Genomic DNA, 26,390 nt, shown 5'->3' on the forward strand with positions numbered 1-26,390 from the left:
GACCCACTCTGAGGGGGATAGGCAGGGCAGCCAAACTTCCTAGCAGAAAAGAAGCAAAAACCTATTGCTGCTCATTCACTTTGATCACCTGGCCTTTGGATTGGCAACTAAAGAGCAAGACTATTTGGTGACCTCCACTGGATTCTCAAACCATGGGGTATGCCCCAAAGGTTGACCCACTGGTGGTGTGCCTGTTAAAAGCTGTCTCTCTTATGTCATGGATTTGGTTGTGAACTGTTATTTAATTTACTATATAAATTAAAGTAATTTGTTTATCTACGTACTATGTGTTAGAGGTACAGGTGGAGATGTCTTTATTCAAAATGTTTTGTACCAAGTATAGGACCAGAAATGTTTTGGATTTTGGAATACCTGTATTTGCATATATGTATATAATGAGACATTTGGGAGATGGGATTCAAGTCTAAACACAAAATTCATTTATTTCATATACACCTTATACACATAGCCTGATGGTAACTTTAGACACAGTATTTTAAATAATTTTGTGCACAAAACAAAGTTTGTGCACCTTGAACCAACAGATAGCGAAAGTGTCACTATCTCAGCCACCCATGAAAAAAGATTTCGGTTTTGGAGTATTTAACAATTCTGGATAAGGAAGATTCAACCTGTAATAAGGCATCTAGAAGTTCCACCACAGTTGGTGACCACAGCAGGACAGAAGATCCTTACACTAGGGTAGTGAGGGGCAAGGGAAAGCCCTCACTCTTGGTGGTTACAGTGAGATTAGTCTTCACACGATGGCAGCAGAGGTTTAGGTAGAACCTCACACCTGGTAGAAAAACAATAGGTTAGGTGATAACTTCCCCCCAGAGTCCCCCAGTTTAATTTCCCACAATGCCCAGGTATAGAGTTGGTCAGAGGCATTGTGAGAATAGAAAAGAGAGCTGCATGACACTGAAGACATGGAGATGGGAGAATAGATGACAAGAACAAAATTACGCAGGAAAAAACACCACCTGCATTTGACACCATACCAAACCACATTTTAAAACTACAGGAATTAGCATTTAGTTAATCTTAGGCATGCTTGCTCTTCTGTCATCTAGAATAGCTGTTTTGCTGCTGTTTTCAACTAACCATCATTACTTGCATTTTATGCAATGTATTTGCACTATACATTTTATCTTTTTCAAAAGGCTGATTTAGGAAACGAGTAAACAGTGCAAGTACCACTGCTTCAAGGTCCTTTCGGTCCAGGTAAAGATGCAGTTGGTGTATCAACCAAAGTTGATACCAGGCACTTCTGGCCATCGCATCTACTTGAGCTGATAACTGTAGAGATGGATCCAGAAGTACCCCCAAACTGCGAACTTCATCCTTTAGGGGAAGTGTGACCCTGTCCAGGACTGGTTGACAAATCCTTCATCCCTGGACTTGGGGAACATATCGCAAGTACCTCTGTTTTCTCTGGATTCAGCTTGAGTTTCTTTTCCCTCATCCAGCCCACTACCAACTTAAGACAGGCATCTAGAGGAGATATGCAATTCTTAGTCACTGCGTCAGTCGGAGAAGGAAGGGAGCCATTTGTGGTGTTGTTCCACAGACTTCCCAAATAACCAGTGTCTGGACTAATGTTTGGGCCCAGAGGAAAATGAAGGATTATCCGAAATCTCTATGTCTCTGAGCATTTTGTTATGAAACCCAAAGCCAGGGCGGGCCCTGCCGTCATGCAAGGCCAAGAGAAGCCCCATACATAATAAAAAGACACCATAATTTGGCTCCCCACACAGCCCAAGTTTCCCATTCCTGACTTGCCATCTGAGCACATATTTTTCATATGCTGCAATGTAATTCTTATAAGACTAATCAAATCACAAGGAATCAAGACTCTTCTGGTCATCAGACTACTTGCTGCCTGGAGTAAAGATAAGCAGCCAAGTGTCCACCAAATATTTTAGACTATGCCTTCCATTGGTCACAAAGCCCACTGGGTGACCTTGGGCAAGACACATGCTCTCAGCCTCAGAGGAAGGCCATAACAAACCTCTGAACAAATCTTGCCAAGAAAACCCCATGACAAGTTTGCCTTAAGGTCTCCATAAATCGGAAATGACTTGAAGGCACAAAACAACAATAAACACCAATCAGCATGAACAAAACTTAGGGATCTGGGGAGGTGCAGTCCAACACATCTAGAAAACACCAGATTGATTAGCACCGATATAAAGAAAATAGACTTAAATCTAAAACTGTTTAACCCCGAACAGAAGGGAGCCAGTGAATCAAATGGATTTATCTATGTGTTGATTTGACATTCAACAACTGATTCAGTGTGTCTATTCCAGATGGGACTAACCAACACAATACTAGCCAGAACACCCCTGGGCAATAATGTTCAGATCTCATCTAGTTTCTTTGCAGTTGGGCTGTACCTTAGAGACATTAGCATTAAAGTGGACTTAAACCTACAGGTGGAAATCATGCAGTCTTCCATGTAGCACTATAAATCCTAATAGTCCTAATGATCACACTTGTGGTGAAATATGTTAGCAGTTGTAGTAAAAAAAAAAAAAAAATTGAGAAGGCCACATGAATCCCACACTGTGGAATTCATGTATGAATTCAACTTTATTGATCAGCCACCATCCCCTGACCCTTACCCCTGACCTAAACAATTGTTGAGCAGAGCAGCAAGTGACACTTGATAACAAAGAGATTAGAAGAGGACTTCATAGACAATGTTTTACTATATGTTGCTCATTTGTGTCTGCTAAGAGGCAACTGCTGATTTTTCATTAAAAGCAGCTTTTAAAGAGAAGCCTTTGTAAAATGCAGGATTACTGTACTTTGGAGACAACTACAAACTAGCAATTTTGTTATTATGTCACAGCAAGAGAACAAGCGTTATTATATATTAATCACTCGCATCCTTGACACATACAATTTTGCCATTTGCTTCTTAAGTACATGCAAGTAAAATGGATGTTCTTTTCCACAAGACAAAAATCTTGATCAAAGGCTGAAAATGCTTCCGTTTATTATTTGAAAGCAATTGGGGGGTGGGGGGGAGGGCTTGGCCTGCATGGCAAGGGCACATGGAAGAGAAAACACACACACACACACTGCATAAACCCAAGCTCAGTTTTACAATCAACCTCCAGATAACAAAAAGCAAGCCTGGGAACATTTTTAAGTGCTTTAACCTCTAAATGTTAGAACACCTGATTAGAGGAAGCCACCATAGACTGAGTCAGAGCATTGGTCCATCTAGCACAGTAAGATTAACTCTGAATGGCAGCAAAAGGCCTCCAGGATTTCAGGCAGGGTTCCTTCCTAGCTCTAACCCGGAATCCCTAGTGGTCTCCCATCCAAGTATTAACCAGGACTGGTCCAGCTTAGCTTCCAAGATCAGGTACTTTCGGGATGACATGAAGTCCCCTACGAAGAAAGTTTCACATCTTTTGCCCCAGGGTTGGCAACCTGGGAAGAAGGTTGGAGTGGTGCGTATAGACCAAATGACAATATCTCTCAAGGACTATTTTTGGACTAGGGGCCCTTTGAACAGTTGCCGTCCTATGATTGCAGAATTCCATAGGCAATATCCTACAGAATCCTGGGATGTGCAGTATAGGTGCTTAGAGTTCTCAGCCAGGGGGCTCTAGTGCCTCACCAAATGACAAACCCCAGGATTCCATAGGATGTTGCCCTAGTAATTAAAAATGAAATCATAGTGCTATAATTATGTACAGAAGGGCCACAGGACAATTATGTAGTAATACAAAAGGGCCACAGAGCCTCTGACCTCTGTCATCTGTTCTCTATACAATTCTGCTCATACAACTCTTTTGAAGTATCCAAATATAAATTTATCTGAGTCCAGTATAAGTTGCCTTATCTGTTTCAAAAGATTGGAGAATGATTTGTGCCCTTTAGCTTCTCTGATTTCCTTTTTAAAAAGCTCATTACGTTTCTGACTACCTGATTTGTATTCATAGTCAGGCACTGCAATTTGGAATGTATGTATACTAATTAGAAACCCATGACAAAAGCCCTTAATATCTTGTTCCTCACCTCAGGTATGTGGTACCAGTTCTATGTTCCCTGAAAAACCACAATGAACTAAGTCATTTACTCACATAAGTGTTTGGGGCTATAATTTTCTGTCAGTTGCAGGACAGAAACATTATTCTCAAACCAAAATTACTGGGTGTTGTAGTCCTAAAAATTAACTTTTCTAATCAGAAAAGTGGTACAAACTGTCATTGTATGGATGCAATGGATGCAAACTGCAGGAAAAGAGATTCCATCTCAAAATTAGGAGGAACTTCCTGACAATAAGGGCTGTTTGACAGTAGAACACACTCCTTGCTCAGAGAGTGCTGGAGTCTCCTTCCTTGGAGGTCTTTAAGCAGAGGCTGGATCGCCATCTGTTGGGGATACTTTGATTGGGAGTTCCTGCATGGCAGGAGGTTGGACTGGATGGCCCTTGTGGTCTCTTTCAACTCTACGATTCTATAATCCTATGGGACTGTGCTCAGAGGTGCCTTCAACTCTCCTGTTGCCTTATTGTGATGCCATGAATTTCATAGGGTTTTCTTCAGCAAAGAATACTCAGAGATTGTTTTTGCCAATTTCTTCTTCTGAAATGTAGCCTACAGCACCTGGCATTCATTGGCGGTCTCCCATCCAAGTACTAATGAGAGCTACACCTACTTAGCTTCTAAGATCAAACAGGATCTGGTGCCTCTAGGGTTTTTAGGCCCCATTGAGGTGTGGTGGAGTCTCCTTCTCTGGAGGTTTTTTAAACAGAAGCGGGATGGCCATCTGTCAGGAGTGAATCGATTGTGTATTCCTGCATGGCAGGAGTTGAACTTGATGGCCCTTGAAGTCTCTTCAATTCTATGGCCTGTTACAGACAGCCAAAATAAAGCTGCTTCGAGTCACAGTGGAGGTATGGTGTTTCAATGATGCATGCGTCCTAAGAGTCCAGAAGCCACACCAAAGCCACGCTCCAGTCCTTAGGGCTGAAGCATGGCTTTGGTGTGACTTCTGGACTCTTAGGACGCATGCATCATTGAAACACCATACCTCCACTGTGACTCGAAGCAGCTTTATTTTGGCTGTCTGTAACAGGCCTATGATTCAACTTCATGAGACCTTTCCCTCTCCTAATTACCTCCCTTACCTCCTGCAGCCATACCCTATTGTTTCTTCTTCAAGAAATGTTTCTTGAGTTCTGGAGGGAACATATAGAAGAAGGCACCACTGTTCTTCTGTCTCTGAGACTACAAGTTTTAGAATGCTTTCATACCAGGTAATTATAGAAACTCAATAGCACTTTAACTACTGTGGCAGCCTTCAATGGAAGCTTGGGGTGTGCAGTTTGGCGAGGCACTAGAGCTCTCTGTCAGACATTCCTAGGCACCTCATAAAACTACAAATCGAAGGATTCCACACAGGCAAAGTGGTATCAAAGTCCTATAATTGTGTGAACTGCAGCCCTGGAGATGGTATCACATCCTCAACTAATTCTCATGAATTATCCTGATGCTCCAGTTCATTGCACAAGGAACAAAATGAGGCAACAGCAGGTACAAAGCACCTTGTGGTGATGCAACATCAATCACGGCAATTGTGTGCCCAAGCAACAACAACCTAAGAATACATCAACTTCATACGAAAGTGCTAGAACTGTGCAATGTTAAAGAGACCCTAGACTTTTGTGTTGGAGGGTGTACTTTTCCTTAGAAGAGGGCTCTGTTAGCAGCTCATCATTTAGCTTGTTGCTTATCCCCTTTCAAGCCAGCTTCGGAATAGCATCAGAAAATCTCACATCTTTTAACAGGAATTGAAAACCTGTTGTGGGGGCAGATTTCACCACCTATCAATTCCCCTGCGACTCATATGACATATGAGAGTGTAGCCATTCCCGTGACGCTTTTTTCCTGAAGCTTCTTCAGCTGGCATTTTCGGCCAAGTATCTGGCTTTGGGACTCAGGTGGTTCTCAAAACACCAACTGAGTTCACTTGGCTTCACTCCCCATTCACTTTCCCCATGTGGGAATTCCCATGTGGACAGGGATGGAGGAATAAAGCCCATAAAGCCAGCTTCAGGAGCATCTTCAGAGGATATTATAGATTTGCTTATTCTCAGCGTTCGAAAGGAGTAAACAGACATCTTTTCCCCTGTTGTAATCAATCAGTGAGGTAAAAATAAAAAGCATAGAACCTGCCCCAGGTAGTCCCAGAGTTTTTCCAGCCAGGTTCACGGCAACCGTTTCCAACAGACTGCTGCAGACTACTGTGTTTTCCCAAAGGTGTACTTGTAAAAAATGTTTCCTTTGTACACATGCAGATGGAACATTATCAATACATCCAAAGTGTTTGCAAACAAGCATATTATGTGGGTGCCCTTTAGCAGGAAGGCAAGAAAAGCTGTACTTCTCTATATTCTGACTGAAAGGAAAGGATAAATTTTTTACCACTTTCTTACCAGAATGTCAAGGTACTGGATGCTATTTTATTGTTGTTATCCACTCTTGAGTTGATCTCAACCCATGGCAACCCTGTAGATGAGACATCCCCAAGACTCCACTGCTCTGCTCAGGTCCTGCAAAGTCATACCCATGATCTCTTTAACAGTGTTGCCAATTTTGCGACTTTCACGCGAAAACGGGGACTTTTCAGAGCTTTTCATGTGATTTTCGTGCCTAGCTCTCTTTCAGTGCCTTTCCCGCGACTTTGGCCCATTTCAGCTCCAGACTGCTGCAGAGCAACCAACCCTTTGGAGTGTAACAGTTTTCAGCCAAGAGGGCTGGAGAAAAAACTCACTCTCTCTCTCTCTCTCTCTCTCTCTCTCTCTAATGACTCTCTCTGAGAGCCAGGACGGAGCAAGCCCAACCAACCCCAACTGTTTGGAGGAATAGTTCAGCCAATCAGAGAGAGGACAGTGATTGCCCCCCCCCCCCAGGCATTCTCAGGCTCCAGGGGCAAAGCACAGTGGCTGCAGTGCTGGAGAGAGAGAGGCAGGCAGTGAGGGATCTTGGCTGGCTTCCCAATTGCCTTGGATTTCCAAGTAAGAAATAAGTTTTAAGGCACACAAAAGCAATACTTTATCATGGTATCATGGCTTGATGTTGTGGACTTCTGTGTGTGCCTGAGAGTGACATTTGAATTTATGAATTCCTGAGCTTGGGCAGAGTGCCCCAAGCCTACCTCTCAGGGTCGTTGTTGTACTGTGAGGACCATTTGGGTTGTGTGATGTGAATGTGATGTCCCTGAGTGTGTGTGTGTGTGTGTGTGTGTTAGTGATTAAATATGCCTCTGAGCATGGGCAGAGCACCTGGTAAGTTGGCATCCCTGCCCTGTCTTCCCAGAATTTTGTTTTGTGGATCTCTTTTTCGTTCTCTTTTCCATTGCCATCCATACTGCAGAAATAATCCAGTTTGGCACTGCTTCTAACTGCAAGGCTCCCTGCGATGATGGGATTCTGGGCACAACAAACCACCAAGCCCAGAATTTCATGCATGGAGCCCTGGCTGCCGGTAAAAGCAGAGTCTCAACATGTCACAACAAACTACAATTCCCAGGATTCCCTGGTTGAACAAAGGAATTGCCTGCACACTTCCATATCACAGCCCCAGAGAATGAGTCTACAGGATATCAGTGTTGCCAATTTAAGTCCAGTTCTTCAGGTGCATTTGGATTTAATAATGATAATAATGGTGATGATGATAGAGAGATCTTGTAGCACCTTTGAGTCTCACTGAAAGAAAAGTTGGCAGCATGAGCTTTCCTAGACTTAAGCCTATTTCCTCAGATGCATGGGAATTGTAGTTCATTGTGGCACCAGAGCTCTTTCTCACAAAACTACAATTCCCAGGGTTCTCTAGCACTGAGCCAGGGCAGTTAAAGCAGTCTCAAACTGGATTATTTCTGCAGTGTGTCTTGGACCCAACTCAGGCTGCATCTTCACTCCAGACTCCAGAGACAATCCAGTTTCATACTGTTTTTACTGCCATGGTCCAGTGCTATGAAATCCTGGGAATTGTAGTTTGTTGTCACACCAGAGTTTGCTGAGAGAGAAGGTTAAATGTCTCCGAAAACTAGAATTCCCAGGATTCCATAGCACTGAGCCATGGCAATTAAAAGGGTGTCAAACTGGATTTATTTCTGCAGTGCGGTTGCAGCCAAACACATTTCTATTTGGCACAAAGCTTCCTGAACCCCCTTCATGTCAAAATAAATATCTTAAAAGGACTGAAAGATTCTTTGTTTGGTTCAATTGTGATTTTGAGAGTTGGAATAAGTTACAATTATTTTTATTCAATTATGTTTACGTTTATTTGCAAAACATCTGCCATTTTAACATTATGGGAATTTTCCGGGAATTGTGACTGAATATTCCATGTGATCTGGGGGGATTCAGCGGGTTTTGGACAAACATTTTCGGGAATTATCTTCGAGGCTTGTTGGCAACACTGCTCTTTAATAGAGTCCATCCATCCAGTATGTGGCCTTCCTCTCTTTCTGCTTCCCTCTCCCTTTCCTAGCATTATTATTTTTTCCAGTGAGTCATGCCTCCTCAAGATGTGGCCAAAGTACAACAGCCTCAGTCTAGTCATCTTGGCTTCCAGAGAGATTTCTGGTTTGATCTGCTCTAGGACCCATTTGTTTCACTTCTTGGCTATCCATGGTAACCTCAGCACTCTTCTCCAGCATATCTCAAATGAATTAATTCTCTTCCTTTCTGCTTTCTTAACTTTCCAGCTCTCACATCCATACATGGTAATATGGAATAGAGTGGCTTGTATGATTCTACCTATTAGGTGGTTATTATTACCCACCTAATACAAGTCAGTCCTGCATCTCCACAGATTCATTATCATCCATAGCTTGAAAACGTTTTTTAAAAAATATATACATTCCAAAAAGCAAACCTTGATTTTGCATCTATTACACCACTGTATATACAAATTGGACTTGAGCATCCATGCATTTTGGTACCCACTAGCAGTCCTGGAAACAAACCCCAGTGGATACCAAGGGCCCACAGTAACATCCCATAAACCTTGATATTTGGGTGTATCTAACTCAGAAAGGCATAGCTGCCTCTATGCTAAGGACTCAGTGAAGGATGACAATGATGGAGGATGCCAGCTTGTACTGGAAGCAGTTCACTGACAGCTTGCTCACAGATTTATTTTTAAAAAAAAAATAGGAGAGGCTCAAGATTTTCTGTGTTCCAGACTTGCGATTTCCCACAAACTATGCCCTCTCATTCAGTATTAATTACAGCCAGTTCATGGATTCCCTCCCACACATGTTCACACCACCACACCGGGCATGTGTGCAGATTAAAAGAGTCCTTTCCTGTTCCTCAAATGAGCCACACAGGCCAGAATTGAAGAGTACCATGGAGCAGAAAGGCCTTTCTAACAGCCAGCTTCCCATGTTCTTCACACTTCCACCACCTTTTTAAAAAGGCAGCAATTAAGATGTGGGAAATGTGAGAAGTTTTAATCCAAGGCCAATGAAAAACGGACAAACTCTCAGATACACACATATACACCTCCACTGTATTTAACTGTACCACCTCATCTTTCTGATTATTGTTGTGGTGTGCCTGCAAATCATTTCTGATTCTTGGCGAACCTAAAGAGAACTTATCATGGGGTTTTCTTGGAAATATCTGTTCAGAGGGGGCTTGCTTTTGATTTCCTCGGAGACTAAAAGATTGTGACCTGCCCAAGGTCAATCAGAGGGTTTCCATGGCTCAGCTGGGATTCAATCCCTGATCATAGCTATAATCATGCTCAAATTTTTATATACTTCTGGCTCTCTGATATTCCTTTCTTTCTGATGCTCCTCCAAAAGGCTTCCTTCCTTCTTTTTTGTTAATTGCATCTTTTCTAATCCTATTTGTTCCCTTAGCTCTTCTTTCCTTCAGTAGTATGCAAAACTTTTTCCCCAACAGAACTTTCCTAGCAATCTCCACAGTCAAGAGGCCTTTATCCAGCTGGCTGGCTACAGTAGTCTACAACAGTGCAAATTCCATATCAACTCTCATGATCATGCTTACGTTCACAAAAAACAGCAATATGAGTGTAGTTAAAGAGGCAAGTATTACATCCCCACCTCTCCCATCACCAACATGCCGACACGATTTGCTTTCTTCCACAGGGGACCAGAATAACCCCACAGGATAATCTTGCCCAGGCCTGTCATTCCCGTATCCATAGTGGCATGTCAGACTGTAGAGTAGTAAACTGCATTCCATTCAGTCTCACACATCAGCATCAACATCAGGATTTTGCAGATGCCAAGTACCTGAGTAATCTCTCTGGATGTGTCACTAAGCAACCCTGAAGATGGTATCACATCATCTGCTAATTCTCATAAATTATCACCCTGATCCTCCAGTTCATTGTACAAGGAACAAAATTAAGCAACAGCAAGTACAAAACACGTTGTGGTGGTGTAACATCAGTCATGGCAATGGTGTGCCCAAACAACTCTAGCATAGCAACTCAAGAGCGCCTCACCTTCAGTGACGGTGACACCATGCTCTGAAAACTGCATAATTTGGAACGGGAACAGTGTCAAAACCGGCTGTCATAACATTGTTTTTCATTTAAAACGCACATTATTTTTCCCCTCCTCTTGGTAAACTTGCCAGCTATTTTTTTTAAAGAAACCACAACAGAGCAGTTGTTAGCATATACTTCCTTTTGCAATATTTGTGTGTGTGTGAGAGAGAGAGAGAGAGAGAGAGAGAGAGCCTACCCTGGTCTTTCTTTCACTCTCATAGTGTTATCTGCCAGGCATGACATATTCTGAGTAGTACAGTCAACAGAAACAGTTTTGCTCTCTTGTGACTTTTTAAAGAATTACAAATAATATTTTTGAGAAGAAGAAAATATGCATCAACAGTCCCCTTGTATCTACTATCGGCCATTACATGTCTCCATTGAGAGCTGGTGTGGTGTCGTGTTTGAGTGTTGGACTAGAACTCTGGAAGCGTGTGTTGTGTGCCTTCAAGTCATTTCCAACTTATGGCAACCCTATCATGGGGTTTTCTTGGCAAGATTTATCCAAAGGGGTTTTGCCATTGCCTCCCCCTGAGGATGAGAGCATGTGACTTGGCTAAGGTCACCCAGTGGGCTTCATGGCCAAGCAGAAACTGAACCCTGGTTTCCAGAATTATAGACCAATGCTGAAAAACACTACACTAGGCTGGCTCTTAGGGTACAAATCCCTGCTTGACTTTGAAACTCCCTAGGTTGCAGTGGGCAAGTTAAACTTGCTCAGCTTCAGAGGAAGGCAATGGCTGAAGAAATTTTGCCAAGAAGACTCTGTAATAGGTTTGCCTTAGGGATGCCAAATGTCGGTAAACACTTGAAGGCACACAGCAACAAACCCTCCAGTAACTGAAAATTGTTATACAGCTCTTCAGGTTCTTCCCACTGGGTTTCATACTGAGTATGATACCCACTGGGTATGATAGTACTCAAGTAGCCATCACAGACAGAAAAGGAATCAAAACCATAAAGGTTTCACTACACAGCATCCACAGCAGACTACTGTAACCTTAGGTACCTAGGAATTTGCCTTACAATCACATCAGTGCCTTTGTTTATGTACAGCAGTACTGTTTATTGCAAGGTGGAGAACCCTCAGGCCTTGAGCCCAAATTCAAACAAATCTAGGATCCTAAATCCAGTACTTTTGGGCTCCCTGAGGAAGCCATGCTTTCTTCCACAAGATACTCCTGTTTTATGTATGCTGTTTTTCCCATTTTAAAAGGCCAATATGCATCTTCTGAGGCTTTGTTACAGCAGTAAGAGCTTTAAGCTAACACTTGCTGGCATTCTGGGTCCTAAACATTTGTCTCCTAAACTTTGTGGGAAAATTATGCATCTTGGCAAAGGAGCAATATATGATTCAGTGAAAGTAAACAACACCTACTGCAGACAGAGACTAGCTCATGTCATAAGGTAGTATGTAAATCACCTTTTTACTACTATGAATACTGTGTATTTTGGTCTTGAAAGTCATAAAATGCAAATATTCTATGCAAAAGCCAGCCCAAAAGTTCAAACACAGAAGAGTTTCTATCTTTCTCACCTTTCTTACGGGTTTCACAGGGGCCTGACCACTGTTGAAAACAGGATGGTTGATTACATAGCCCACTAATCTGATCTAGCAGGACTTCTTTTCATGTTCCCCAATGCAAAAATTCAACACTTATCCACACTCCAGATGGTGCTGGACTGCAAGTTCTATCATCCCAGGCAATGGGAATGCTGCAAATGATTGGCACAGTAAATCAACATATTGGGTGGGTGCAAATTTAGGAAGGCAGCAGTAGATTGTCACCTCTTCAGCTTAGGAAGAGGCCTTGGTGGAACAGAAACAGGAACTTCCGTAAAATAAGTCTTCCCTGTACTCTATTCACAGTACAATAGAGAACCAGTTAAAATGAACTGCTGGAGCCACGACAGGAGCTTTCAGCTAATTCAGAGTCAATAAATCCAGGAGACGTGCTGGCTGATCATCAGATTACTGGACACCTACTGGACTTTGTTCCAAGCAGTGCAGGATAGAATTAAATGTTGTTAGAAGCACAGCAGCCCTGCTTGATAGACGTTATAAGGGCAAATAAAATGTACCATGGTTCCTAATATGCTTCTACTGCGTATTTGTTGCTGCTGGCTAGATAGCATTTAGTGGTGCGTAGCAGACTGGGGAAAGACACAGGGTTGTCTGCAACTTGGAAATGCTACTTTTTTGGACTATAATTGCCAGCCACCACACTGGCTGAGGATTCTAGATTTTCTGAGCTCTGGTTGTATTAGACTAGGATCATATGGCCCTCTGGATGTTGCCGGACTGCAACTCCCAGAAGCATTGTTAATAATACTGGAAGTTGCAGCTCAATCACGTCTGGAGGGCTACACAACTCCCACCCTGATATGATGATGGGAGAAGAGACTTAAATGGTTGCTGTTTTTCTATATACAGTCTTGCCAGGACTTAGAATAAGCAAAGATCATGAGCAGAGACATATAATACTGGTTTCATTCTGCCTTCATCATAGATCTATGGAATGCTTCCTCCATTTGCCTCATGCATAAAAACATTTTGTCCCCCCACTACCACTCCCCAAAAATTATCTTGTCCTGGGAATTATTAACTAAGCAGGCATCTACAGTACACATACAGACACACACATACCACATCATGGTCTTTCAGTCTGGTTAGAACAAAATGGCACAGCTGTGGAACTGCAATGAAAATTCAGTGAAATGTACCTTGAATACTTAGTCTGCTGGGGCACTCATCAGCTTTTACACTGGTCAGTCAGGAGAATTTTCAAAATATAAATATAAAAGCCAAAGAAAGCCCTGTTGTCATCCAAACATTTGGGATTATAATTCTTGCCAATCCCAGCCAGGAATTAGTGTCATATGCTGATAAAACTCACAACAACTTGACTTTAGGGATTCAGAACTACATACTTGGCCCACTTTCACAACTTATCCTCACAGTCATCCTGTGAAGCATTTAAGTCTAACAGCCATTGGGTGAAAGCTGATGAATTTCCAATGGAGCAGAGACATGAACATGAGATTGCCCAAGTCAGTGCTCTGTTCACTACATCACAAAACTCTTGTCTCTTGTCAGATACTGGAAGGAACAGAGTCTTCACTGTTATCAGTTGTTGTTTAAATGGACAGTTTTCAAAACATCTACCTTTGTGGGATTGTTTTCCCACTGACACACCTATCCAAGAAGAGATGTATTTAACACACTGTTAATGTAGAATACAAACTAACATGTCCCAACATATTTTCATTTTTCAGTGGTGATGAGCAAACACTCCTGAGACCATGGTTAATTATCTTAAAGTTTTAGAAATCTGATAGGAATGCCAGGGTTTTCCAGGACACTATGAAAGCCACTGATTTATGTTTCAGCCAAAGTTGCTATGATAATTTTATTACCAATGATAATCCCGCTATCCACCAAAGATACTAGTTATCTGCCAACAAGCCAACAGAAAGGGGTCTGTCATGGACAGTCAACTGAACTCCTAATGAGCATTCCATACATACTTTGAGAGCTGCTCTCTGTTCCAAATTTTACATTTAGTTTCCTTGTTCTCTGTTGGAGAAAACTCAAAATTAATCTTGTGGCTCTTTTCTTGTTTATTGATAAGTGCCACAAGTCTTTTGGCTGTTTTTGTGAAGGCTGGCCTATGCCAACTGTACCAGCTTACTAAAGTAAAAGTTGATAAGATATCTTTTGCAGCCTGACTTCTTGCAAACAACCCCAAATGTAAACACCTTCCACTTTCTAACAAAGTGGCATGGGGAGGAGAATACAGATGACAAAGAAAAGTTTGCATTCCCTCAAAGTATTGCTCTCAATGTAGATGGCTTGGGGAAGTCATCATAGTAGCTGTCCTAGGTCTAATCTGCACTGCAGAATTAATGCAGTTTGACACTGCTTTAACGGTCATGGCTCAGTGCTTCTGGAACTGTTATTTTGTGAAATATTTAGTAGTCTATGCCACAACTACAAATCCCAGAATTCCATAGCAATGAGCCATGGCAGCTAAACCAGTGCCAAACTGAATTATTTCTGCAGTGCAGATTAGACCCTAGTTGAGGAATTCTGAGATCTCTAGTCCAAAACCTTTTGAAATTCTAATCCATAACCATCTATGGTGTATCCATTTGTCTCTAACTGGATGCATCTCTTGTGCATCCAACTATTTCAGTTATCTTAGACTGAAACAGTTGTATGGATACCTCAGTTTATATCAGTGGTTTCCTTCCTTCCATCCCAACTGCCCCTGCCCTGGAGGCTGAGAAGAACCAGCAGTATCTGCTGGACTTAATCCACTCCCCCACTGCCATTCCCTTTCCCTTGCCTTTTTAGACTGAAAGCCTGAGGACAGGGAACTGTCAAACTAACAATTTGTAAACCCTCTGAGAGCCATTGTGGCTGAAGAGCTGGATATAAATTTCTGTTGTCTGGCTTCAAGTCCTTCAGATTTATGGCGACCCTAAGGGGATAACTCCAGGATAGATTCACCTTAGGATATAAATATTCTAAATAAATTAAGTAACACTTTCAAGTTCTTTCAAAGCAAAGCAATCATTGCAGACAATAAGTGCAGCCACAAGACGCCCAACATAAAACCTGTCCACCAACATAACCCTGCAATGTCCAACTCTAACAGACACATTCTAGGGTCATGTTCTCTATATGAGCACAGAAACAGCTATGTCCAAGAAGCTTAATCAGCATATTGAATCCATCTATTGCACCCCCGCCAAGAGGTTTCCATGCATCCTGTTTTGTACAGAATACCCCATCTTTGAGATCTTAATATTGGTCTTGTATTGAGGTGATATAGAATCATAGAGTTGGAAGACATCCAAAGGGCCATCCAGTCCAACCCCCTGCCATGCAGGAACGCCAATCAAATCACCCCCAACAGATGGCCATCCAACCTCTGTTTAAAAAACTCCACGGAGACCCCCGCCCCCACTCTCCAAGGCAGCATATTCCATTGTTGAACAGTTCTAACCATCAGGAAGTTCTTCCTGAGATTTAGGTGGAATCTCTTTTTCTGTAGTTTGAATCCACTGCTCCTTGTCCTAATCTCTAGAGCCATGGGAAACAAGCCTGTTCCCTCTTCAATATGACATCCCTTCAAATATTTAAACATGGCTATCATGCCCCTTCTTAAACTTCTTTTCATTAGGCTAAACTTTCCCAGCTCCCTAAGCTGCTCCTCATAGGGCATGGACTCTAGACCTTTCACCATTTTGGTTGCCCTTCTCTAGACAAGTTCCAGTTTGTCAACATCTTTCTTGAATTGCGGTGCCCAGAACTGGACACAGTATTCCAGGTAAGGCATGACCAAAGCAAAATAGAGTGGTACTATCACTTCCCTTGATCTATTCCTATTGATGCAACCAAGAATCGCGTTGGCTTTCTTGGCTGCCACATCACACAGCTGACTCATGTTCAGCTTGAATATGAACAAATATTGAGATGACCCAAATCCCATATTTTTTGATCTGATGAGTGGGCCCCAACCATATTGACAATACACTGATCCCCAACACAGCACACTGGTCTGCCTAATGCTCGTGCTCATCTACTGTGGTTGTGGCTGGCACAGCAAGGCTGAGCAGCATGCTTGCCAAATGAACTTCTTATCTTATGATCATGAGGACTTCAAGGGTTTAAGACTTCCCACAAGAGCTGAAAATCCCATGGGAGCCAGGACATCACACAAGAAGCTCTGTTCTTCTCAGACTTAAGGAGGCCTTACTCAGGCCTGGTTCACAGGTTCCTGACTAGTCTTGAGCTGGCCTGGCAAGTGGGTCACAGTTTGGAAGACATCTCTTTCAAAGGCAAATCACAAAGGTTCCCAATATTTAGGGGGCCTTGGTTTCGGCTTACTAGATGAGGAACCTGGGAGCCTGAACCACTTCCAGAACTTTTTTCTCCTGAGCTAGAAGAATGGCTGGTTCAGCTTTGTCTACATTGGCTTTTCAGGGCAGTACAGATGTTTCAGGACACACAGCAGAGAAACACACTGGGCCCTGAGCTACATCTGTGCAAGAGATGATTCACACCATCCTCCTCAGTTCAGGGAAGGCAAATGCCTGAGTTTCACAGATTCATAGTTAGAAGAGACCACAAGGGCTATCCAATCCCACCTCCTGCCATGCAAGCTCACCAGAAGGTGGCAGCCTATTTTGCCATGGAAATAAAAACTGAAGCACTAATGGGATACCTTCAACACCCACCTCCACCCCCTCACAATTCCCACAGCCTAAGTAAGGTTCATATACAGATGGGCAGAGTCTTTCCAATACTTTTGTGTGTGGAAAACTTGACAACCTACCTCCCTGCCTTCAATATATTGTTGTTATTGTGTGCCTTCAAGTTCTTTCGAACTTATGGCAAACCTAACACAAAGTTTTCTTGGCAAGATTTGTTCAGAGGAGATTTGCCATTGCCTTCCCCTGAGGCTGAGACTTACCCAAAGTCACCCAGTGGGTTTCATGGCTGGGAATCAAACCCTGGTCTCCAGAGCCATAGTCCAACACTCAAACCTCCACATCATAGTGGTTCTCACTTAGAATATTGCCTTGGAGCAAATCCCACTGTATTTAGGAGAACTTACTTTTGTACAGACATGACTATGATTGTGCTGGAAATATAAACTAAAAGAAAGAACTCTTTGGCCTTTCACAGATGTTTTGGCTTAAAATTCCCAACAGCTCCAACTGGCATGGGTAATGATAAAGAAATGCATGAACAGCAGTCCAAAACATTTGGATTGCCACAGATTCCCCATCCCTGATATAAACCTAAATGGCTTCTAGGAGCTGAAGTTTCAAACATCTGGAAGACCAAAGCTAGAAAACTACTGTTTTAGTGGACAAGCTCTATCAAGCCAACTCTTTTCTGAGTTGGCAACTAAGGTGGCCACTACAGTGCTACCTCGGGTTACGAAATTAATTCGTTCCGCGGCGCCGTTCGTAACCCGATACATTTCGCAACCCGAAAAGGCGCTGGAAAGCCGCTAGCCGCGCTTCGGATTTGAATTTTGCGCCGAAATGAATTTCGTAACCCGAAAAATCTTTCGTAACCCGGAACAGTTTTTTCCAATGTAACTTTTTCGTACCCCGGAAATTTCGTAACGCGATCAATTCGTATCCCGGGGTACCACTGTAGTTAGAATATTTGGCTTAAGACTTCCTGCTCCTGACCTATATACCTAGAACAAACATGATGAAAAGGTCATCAAAGGACAGTTATACAAAATACTCACCTTTTGTGCAAACTGGCATTGTGACCAGCCACCTCTTCAAAGACAAGGAAACTAACCTTTACCCTGATTCCTATACTGAAGGCATCTATATAGTCTAACTTCTCAACTGTTATCAGGTATAGATTTTATTCCTTAATGGTTAATGAAGAACTGCATGGAATTTGGATGCAGCAACACCCAAAGATTCTTGCAAGATTATATGTCAGCAGAACAATCTTTGGCCTAGAGATGGTAAAAAATAATAGCAAAGAGCTGATTAGACATTCTTCTTTTTTTTTTAATCAAGGAACAAGGATTGAGTGCCAAGTTTCAGCTACTGGAATTTTCATATGGAACAAAATCCCTTTGCTCTAAAAATCAATTTCATATCTTCCCCCACAGATAAGAAAATGTCAGATTGGCTGATGGCAATTTTTAAAATCTGCAGCCATCAGATACTGGGAATTGACTCAAAAAGCTGGGGGAAACCCAATGACTGCAACTCTGAAGCAGCATGCTCTAACCGAGGGGATTTGTTTCTATTCAAAAGTATGCACCATTCAGCTCTATGAGATATACTGTACCCTCAGGAAAGTGTGCATTGGACCCTATGCTAAATCAGTAATCCTATACACACTCAGTCAGAAATAATGCCACCTTAGTTTAATTTGTCTTATTTCACTGTCAACATACAGAGAATTAGACTTTACATGGAACTTCCTAATATTATTCCCAACCCAGAAATGCTTTCCCTTCTCTCATTTGAGAAACCTGTATAATTTGCTCCCTCTGTGTTATGAGCATAAAACAGAACCCAAATGAGTTGGAAATAGCAAGTTAGAAACTCTAGCCAAGATTTTCTGTCACCTAAAAAATTATCACTGGCAACTTCACCCAGCCCCAGTGCCATAAAGATTACCCAAGAACAGAGAAAGAGCTCCACTCTATGCACTGCTGAAACCTTATTACTAGTACTGCTGCCGACACCACCAGCCTCACTATCAGGTTGGGACATGGCACAAAAGGAAGAAGAATTGGGGAGGGAATAGGAAAGCTCATTCTCTGGGGCTAGAGTTTTCTGGGATGTGCAATGACATTCCTCCTGTGAGGCAAAGAGTGTAGTTTCCATGTGGGACCATAGCCTACACATAAAGAACAGATACATATGAAGAACAGATATGAAGAGCAGGTATCGACTTACCTAGGAGTAAACCAGGTTGAACTCAATAGTACATAATTGACTTTGGCACTTATAGGATGGCACTTGTCAGGTCAATAAATGATATAATCATTAGGTCAATTTATACAACTAGCACAGAAATCCAAGCAATGAAAAATGGTTATCTGACACTTCCACATTCACCAGTGATCTCCTGCATCCATGTCTTCTTCACTAAAACAACCCCAAATCAATGGGAACTGAGCTGTACTGTTTAGTAGTTTATCTCCATGTTATAAAGCAATTTGGCCATTAATTTGGCCATTCTTAAATGCTAACTGAATTATTGTATATGCTCATGTATAAGTCTAGAAATTTTAGTCAAAAATTTGACTCCAAAAACCTAGGTCGACTTATCCATGAGTCAATGTAAATACTATACTTTAACACAGGGGTAGGCAACCTTTTTGAGCCGGGGGCCGGGTCACTGTCCCTCAGACAACTGGGGGGCCGAAGCCAAAAAATAAATAATTAAATATTTTTTTTAAAATAAATAAATAAATAAATAAACCGGGACAAATGTAGGACAAAATTTTCAAATGGAGGACACTTTTAAAAAATGGAGGACACGCTAAAAAATTGGCTGCTTTTTTAAAAAATGTTAATATAAATGCATGTTTCTGAGGCTTCTATAGACAATTGCCCCCCTTGCCCGCCACTTGCCCCCCTTGCCTGCTGCTTGCCCCCCCTTGCCCGCCTCCTCCTGATACGCCAAAGGCCCCACACCCTCATGCGAGAGGCCAAAGGCTCCGGCGGCAATCAGCAGCAGGACTGGGCGGGGGCCGGTCCCAAGGCCTTGCTGGGCCGCATTCGGCCCGCGGGCCGCAGGTTGCCTACCCCTGCTTTAACACTTATTAAAAAGAAAACCATCCCCTGGTGAAAGGCAAGAGTGCAATCTGTTCTGGGAGCACTGACCTCCCCCTGCTCTCTTCCATCCAGCATTTAGTGAGCCAAAACCTTTATGCCTGCCAGAATATTGTAGGTTCTTTGGCATTGTTTTCCTTTGTTTCATCATTTAGATCCTTTGTTGCATGTCCCTAAGTTTTACCCTCGACTTATCCAAGGGTCATATCAAAACCCATAATTTTGGCCCCAAAACCTGCCCTCAACTTAAACATGAGGTCGACTTATAGTCAAGTATATACGGGTATTCACACCACGATATGTTTGTGTGTGTCCCCTCAAGTCACCTGTTAACTTATGGCGCCCCCATGAATTTAACAGGGTTTTCTTAGACAAGCAATACTCAGAGGTGGTTTGACCAGTTCGTTCCTATGAAATATAGCCTATAGCAACTCGCATTGGTTGTTGGTCCCCCATCCAAGTACTCATCAGGGCTGACCCTTCTTAACTTCCGTGATCAGAGGGGATCTGGTCCCGTTAGGCCAATATTTGGGTTTTAAAATGTACTCTAAACCTGCCTACAGATCTGCTCCATGATTCTATGAGCTCTTTCTAATTTCCAGCTATACCAGCTTTCTAGTTCAAGATAACACAACATCTCTTTAAGGAACATTTAGATATTCACCCATGTATTCTGCATGAAATTGAAAATGGGCAGGTGCTGACAGCTTTGTCTCTATCACTACTGCTTGGAAAGAAATACAAACAGAAGCACAGAGGTGGAAAAAAGGGACTAGTCCAACCATGAAGACAAACAATACAATTCTCTATACCCTTGAATACATTTTATCTCCCAAGCACTGGGATGCAATGTGGGTTTCCAACACAATCCAGAACAAAAATGTGACACATTACTTATTAAAATATAAATTATATTAAGACACCAGTTAAACTGATTTCTAAACATGACAAATATCAGCAGTAAAATATTTCTACCCAGAAATAAGCCCCACTCTTTCACAATAATATCAATAATGACAGCAGCCGCAGTCAGAAAGTCCCCAAGCTGAATACTTTTTAAATTATTTTTATTTTTATTTAAGCAAGCCTTTTAACATATAATCAGGATAGGTGGTTTTATATGGGGTATGTGTTTTAGCTTTGTTTTTAACTTTGTATGTTTTATGTTGACTTTTTATTGTTTTAAATAGATGATTTTAATTGCTTTTAAATTTTTACTGTTTTTCAGATGTTTCTATCTCATAAATCGTCCCCTTCCTGGGAGGAAGGCGGCATAGAAATGAAGTTAAATAAATAAATTCATCTTTAGTTTAAGCCATATGCATCTGAGAAAGTAGACTTAAGTCTACGAAAGCTCATGCTGCTAACTTCTTTCTTTCAGTTAGTCTCAAAGGTGCTACAAGATCTCTCTGCATACTGATTCTACAGACTAACATGGACATATCTTTAGTTAAAGAATGCTTTCAACACATTTGAATGTAGATCATTTGGGGGAGGCAAGGGCCAAAGATCTATTTAATTTAATCCTTCTAGCAAATATATATTCTTTGGTGCCTACTCCCAGGTAAGCATGTACATGATGGCAGCCAAGAGTACCAAAATACTGCCCTACTGAGAACTAAGAGGCACCAGCTGACAAATCCCCTCCATGTCTTCTGTATATATACAGAGAGACAGAAAGAAATAACCACTCCTACTCACTTGGCACACGCTTTCCTGCCTGCTGCCTCATCTGTGCCAGTCTCTCTCCCTCCCATTCACTGCTCCCTGGCACATCACTTGCCAAGCAGTGATTTAAAAAGAAAAGGAAGAAAAAGTTGCGTTGGGGGCTTGCCTCATTCAAACAAAGCCACTTTCAGAGACTCATCCTGGTATGGTTTTGTGTGTATGCCTGTTTCAAAGCAAAAGCTTAAATGGCAGTTGAGGGGCGAAATCATTTCGCTTATACATCTTTTTGCATAAAGGTACCCAACATCCCAACCAAATACCTTGCTACCAAAGCACAAGTGAGCCTTTTGTGTCCGTTTTAGAGCAGATCTGCCCCCCTCCCACTCCACAACCGAAGTGGCACTTTTCTGACACACGCATCAATCATCTTTGCAATTAAAAGAAAATTCCATCTTTCTGGGAAGTATGTTCTGATCACACTCTGTCATCACTCCCTTCCTTTGAAAGAATATATACTGTGTAGGCACATAAAATGCACACATCCACAAGAGTGTGAGACAGCGAGAGAGATGCTCCTCATTGCTTTGCTCTGATTCACCAAGTAATGCAAGGCATCTTAATGGAAAAGGGGGCACATTCCTGGGAAGGATGCTTTTTAAGATATGCACAACAACACTGACTGAGATGTGTGCCAAACTGCAGACTAGCATGAAACACAGGCATCTCTGCACTCCTACCTTTTTAAGAATAGGGTGGAGGCAATGGAAGAGATGTGAGCCATCCCTTTCAATGCCCCAATCCACCTGCCTGTGTGAATTCAAAAGAAGAAAGAAAGAAAGAAAGAAAGAAAGAAAGAAAGAAGCAAGCCAGCTCTCCTTTGACTACCCCCTCCTTTTTCCTAGCTCTCCTTAGTGGTTCTTCCTAAGCCCTCCTAGCTTTGCAAGGAAGCAGAACCTGTTAGGGACAAAGCCCCAGGATCTCTTTATCTCCCTCCCTTTCATCTCCTCCTCCACCTCTTCACAATGGATCCCTCTCCCTTGTATTTATTTTGACTGTGATTCCACCAAGGCTTTGGAAGGGAAAAGGGGGGGGGGATCAAGATTGGAAACCTGAATCCCTGAGTTCACTTCTTGGACTCTGCCCTACCCTACACACATGGACACACATATGCACACATATGCACACACCAGGCAAGGAAGGGACCTCCAGGTTTGGATGGCCTTCCTTCTGATCTTGGAAACACTAAGCTTGTGTTTCCAAGATCCCCTCCAACTGATCCCCCTAAGATATAAATGGTGTCCACTGAAAAGCAACCAGCCCTGGGCCAGGGCTTAGGTGGGAAAGGAGGACGAGAAGAAAGGAGGGAGGGAGATTTTTGTGGGGTCCCAAAAAGACTGGGGGGCCCCACAGTTGTGCCCATACATTGCCCGCCTTGGCATGCGATCCAAAGCCCCCCTCAATTTTTCCAACTCAAAGCAGGCTTTTCCCTGACAAACCACCATGCCCCCCTTAATGTATACACAATGGAGAAAAAGGGGGAACAAGGCTGTTGGAAGGGGAGAAGGAGGGACCTCCAAACTATGCCCATTCACTGCCCACCTTGGCATGAGATCCAAAGCCCCCCTCAATCTTTCCAACTCAATAAGGCTTTTCCCTCACAACCCACCATGCCCACCCCCAAACACACAATCTATACAAAGTGAAGAAAGAGAGGGAGCCAGGCTGTTAGGGGGGACCCCGAAAGGAGGGGAGAAGGACCCCAAAAGGGACCCCACAGCTGTGTCCATTGCTACCTTCCTTGGCATGGGATTCAAAGCCCCCCCCCATCTTTCCAACTCAACAAGGCTTCACCGTCACAGCCCCCCATATGTGCACAATAGAGGCTGTTGAGGGAGAGAAAGAGGGACCCCAAAACTGTGCCCATTCAGTGCCCACCTTGGCATAGGATCCAGAGCCCCCCCCCCCCACACACACACACTTTCCAACTCAAGCCATGCCCCCCAATATATACATAATAGAGGAAACGAGACTGCTTCGGGGGGGGGGTGGAGGGACCTTCAAAGGGGCGCCCCAGCTATGGCCATTCATTGCCCCCTTGGCATGAAGACTCCAAAACCCCCACAATCTTCCCAGCTCGACAAGGTTTCTCCCTCACAGCCCCCCCCCCAATATATACAGAGTAGAGAAAGAGGGGAACCAGGCTGTTGAGGGGATGGAGGGACCCCAAACTGTGCTCATTCCTTGCCCTCCTTGGCATGGGACCCAAAGCCCCCTCCTCCAAATCCTTCCAACCCCCCAAGGCTCCCCCCTCCCTCCTTCATCCATATCCATAATGGAGAGGAAGAGAAGGGGGTGAGGGGGATGGAGGAAACTTCTCCCTTTTGCAGCGGGAAGCAGAAGCCAAGGCAAGGGCGAGGCATGCAGAAAAGGCAAACAAAACCCTGGGCTCCCCATTCGAATCCTGCGCGCCTCCCCTCCCCTCCTCCCCCTCCCCATTTCCAGACTTACTTCTTCTTCCGAAAGTCCATAGACGGGCTCCACCATCCCAGTCGCCATGGATCCGGTGTTTGCAATGGCTGTCCCTCGAGGAGGAGGAGGAGGAGGAGGAGGAGAGCCAAGCAATAATAATAATAATGATGATGATGATGATGGGGGGGAGGGGGAGGATATGTTTTCTATTAAAAGAAAAGAGGATTTGAACCGTGCTGTCTCTCTCTTTCGGGTCTTTCCAAGAGGACAGGCACGATCCAGGTGAGGGAAGCGGTGCTTTTCTTCCCCTGCCCTCCTCCCTTTGGGAAGGAAGGACTATGAAATGGGGGATAGGAAGCAGCACTGTGTGCAAATGGAAATGGGAGGGGGAAAGGAAATGTTTCCCTTTCCACGATGCAAATGCACAGAGAGAGAGAGAGAGAGAGAAATTTAAATTTTAAATTAAATTTTAAAAATAAAAATGCATTTCCCCCTTCTGCCGCAACCGGGCCTCGAACCTGCAACCTCTCGAGGTCCTCCTTCCGGCTTCTAATAAGCCCAGCGCTTGGGCTGCAGCGGAGTTCTTCTGATCTCTGCCCAGATCGCGCTCGCGCGCACCCGCCCCCCTCTCTCTGGCGCGCGCGCACGGACACATACACAGTCACCAGCCAGGACCAGGGGAGGGAGGGGCGTGGCCGAAGGCAGGCAGAAAAGCCCACCTCCGGCCCAATCAAGAGTCGAGGCCGATAATGAAAGGCGGGGCTTCGAGGGACTAACCGGTTAGGTTGAGAGGGAGGGTTCCTTTTCTCTTCTCTACCGCACTTGAAGAAAGGAAGGGAGGGGGAAGAGTGAGAAGAAAGAAACAAAATAATAAAAGGAAGGATTGGAAATGGGAATAAAAAAGTAACGATTGCATGGGGGAAATAAGGCTGCAGATAGAAAACTGCTGGCAAGATTGTTGCACATGCTGCAGTTGCAATTGTGTTGCACAGACACACTGTAACAACAGCAACCATATATATATATATATATATATATATATATATATATATATGTTGCAATGGAGTTTCCTGTGTGGGGTAGTGGTTTGAGTGTAGCTCAGCCCTGGAAGCCCACTGGGTGGCCTTGGGCAAAAGTCACACTCTCTCGGCCTCAAGGGAAGGCCATGGCAAACCTCCTTTGAACAAAGAAAACCCCAGCCTACCAGTTCCTAAACTGAAAATGACTTGAAGACACACAACAACAAACATGTTTGCAAAGGGTTGTTAACTCCCTGCAGGAAATAAGGCTGGCAGAATTGCTTTGTTCTTTTTTGCAACAACAACAACAACAATAATAAATATAGCAGCACTGACCATTGTTGTGGGTCTTCATTGTGTTCTGCTCACATACACAACGTGTGGGTTTTCTCATTCCAATACAAGAAGATACTCTTTATATTTATAGTCCTGCATGAGGCAAACTCGAGGAAAAGGGCGCCCCTTAATGGCCAAAGTGTGGAATTGCACCTCTGTATCTGCAAAGGAAGAACTCACTCCTAGTTGAAGAAAGATCATACCAGTGTTAAGAATACCAGATTAAGAATCGGGAGGGTGGCTATGAAAGAACTGGAAAAGATTCTAAAATGCAAAGATATACAATGGAGCACAAAAGTTAGAATCATAGAAGCCATCCTATTCCCTGTTCCCATGAATGGATGTGAGAGCTGGACAGTTAAGAAAGATGATAGGAAGAAAACCCATTCATTTGAGATGCGGTGCAGGAGAAGAGTGCTCAGGATGCCATGGACAGCCAAAAGGACAAACAAATGAGTCCCAGAGCAGATCAAGCCGGAAACCTCCCTGGAAGTCAAGATGACCAAACTGAGGCTGTTGTATTTCGGATACATCATGAGAAGGAAGGACTCACTGGAAAAGACAGTAATGCTAGGAAAAGTGGGGGGAAATAGGAAGAGAGGAAGGCCGCATGCATGGACTCTAATAAGGAGGTCACTATAGGTTTTATGGGATTGCAGGAATTAAGCAGAGTATTGGAGGACAGAGGGTCTTGGAGTTGTCTCATCCATAGGGTCACCATGACTCGAGATTGACTCCAGGGCAGTTAACAACAACAAATACCAGTGTTGTTGTTGTTGTTGTTGTGTGCCTTCAAGTCATTATGGAGACACAAAGGTGACCCTATCATGGGGTTTTCTTGGCCAAGTTTATTCAGAGGAGGTTTGCCATGGCCTTCCCCTCAGGCTGAGAGAGTGTGACTTGCCCAAGATCACCCAGTGGGCTTCCATGGCCAAGCTGGGAATTGAACCCAGGTCTCCAGAGTCATAGTCCAACACTAGAACCGCTAGGCAATGCTATCTCT

General features: G+C 43.3%; 1 protein-coding gene across 4 annotated transcripts in view; it reads right to left on the minus strand.

The window, feature by feature from the left end:
* NEDD4L (NEDD4 like E3 ubiquitin protein ligase) overlaps nucleotides 1-24,181 on the minus strand; it is a 362,032-nt gene extending 337,851 nt beyond the window's left edge. For 3 of the 4 annotated variants that reach the window (XM_089497168.1, XM_089497167.1, XM_089497162.1), the window contains exon 1: nucleotides 24,072-24,180. In XM_089497168.1, the coding sequence (XP_089353294.1) occupies nucleotides 24,072-24,119 (48 nt within the window). In that variant the 5' untranslated portion in view covers nucleotides 24,120-24,180. Of the gene's footprint in view, nucleotides 1-24,071 lie in introns of all 4 variants that reach the window. The other variant, XM_089497155.1, reaches the window with a different exon arrangement.
* Between the last annotated feature and the right edge of the window lie 2,209 nt (nucleotides 24,182-26,390).

This window comes from Sceloporus occidentalis, unplaced genomic scaffold, assembly GCF_023333645.1.
Source record: "Sceloporus occidentalis isolate IW3139 unplaced genomic scaffold, rSceOcc1.0.p SCAF_1, whole genome shotgun sequence".
NCBI classification, from domain to species: Eukaryota; Metazoa; Chordata; class Lepidosauria; order Squamata; family Phrynosomatidae; genus Sceloporus; species Sceloporus occidentalis.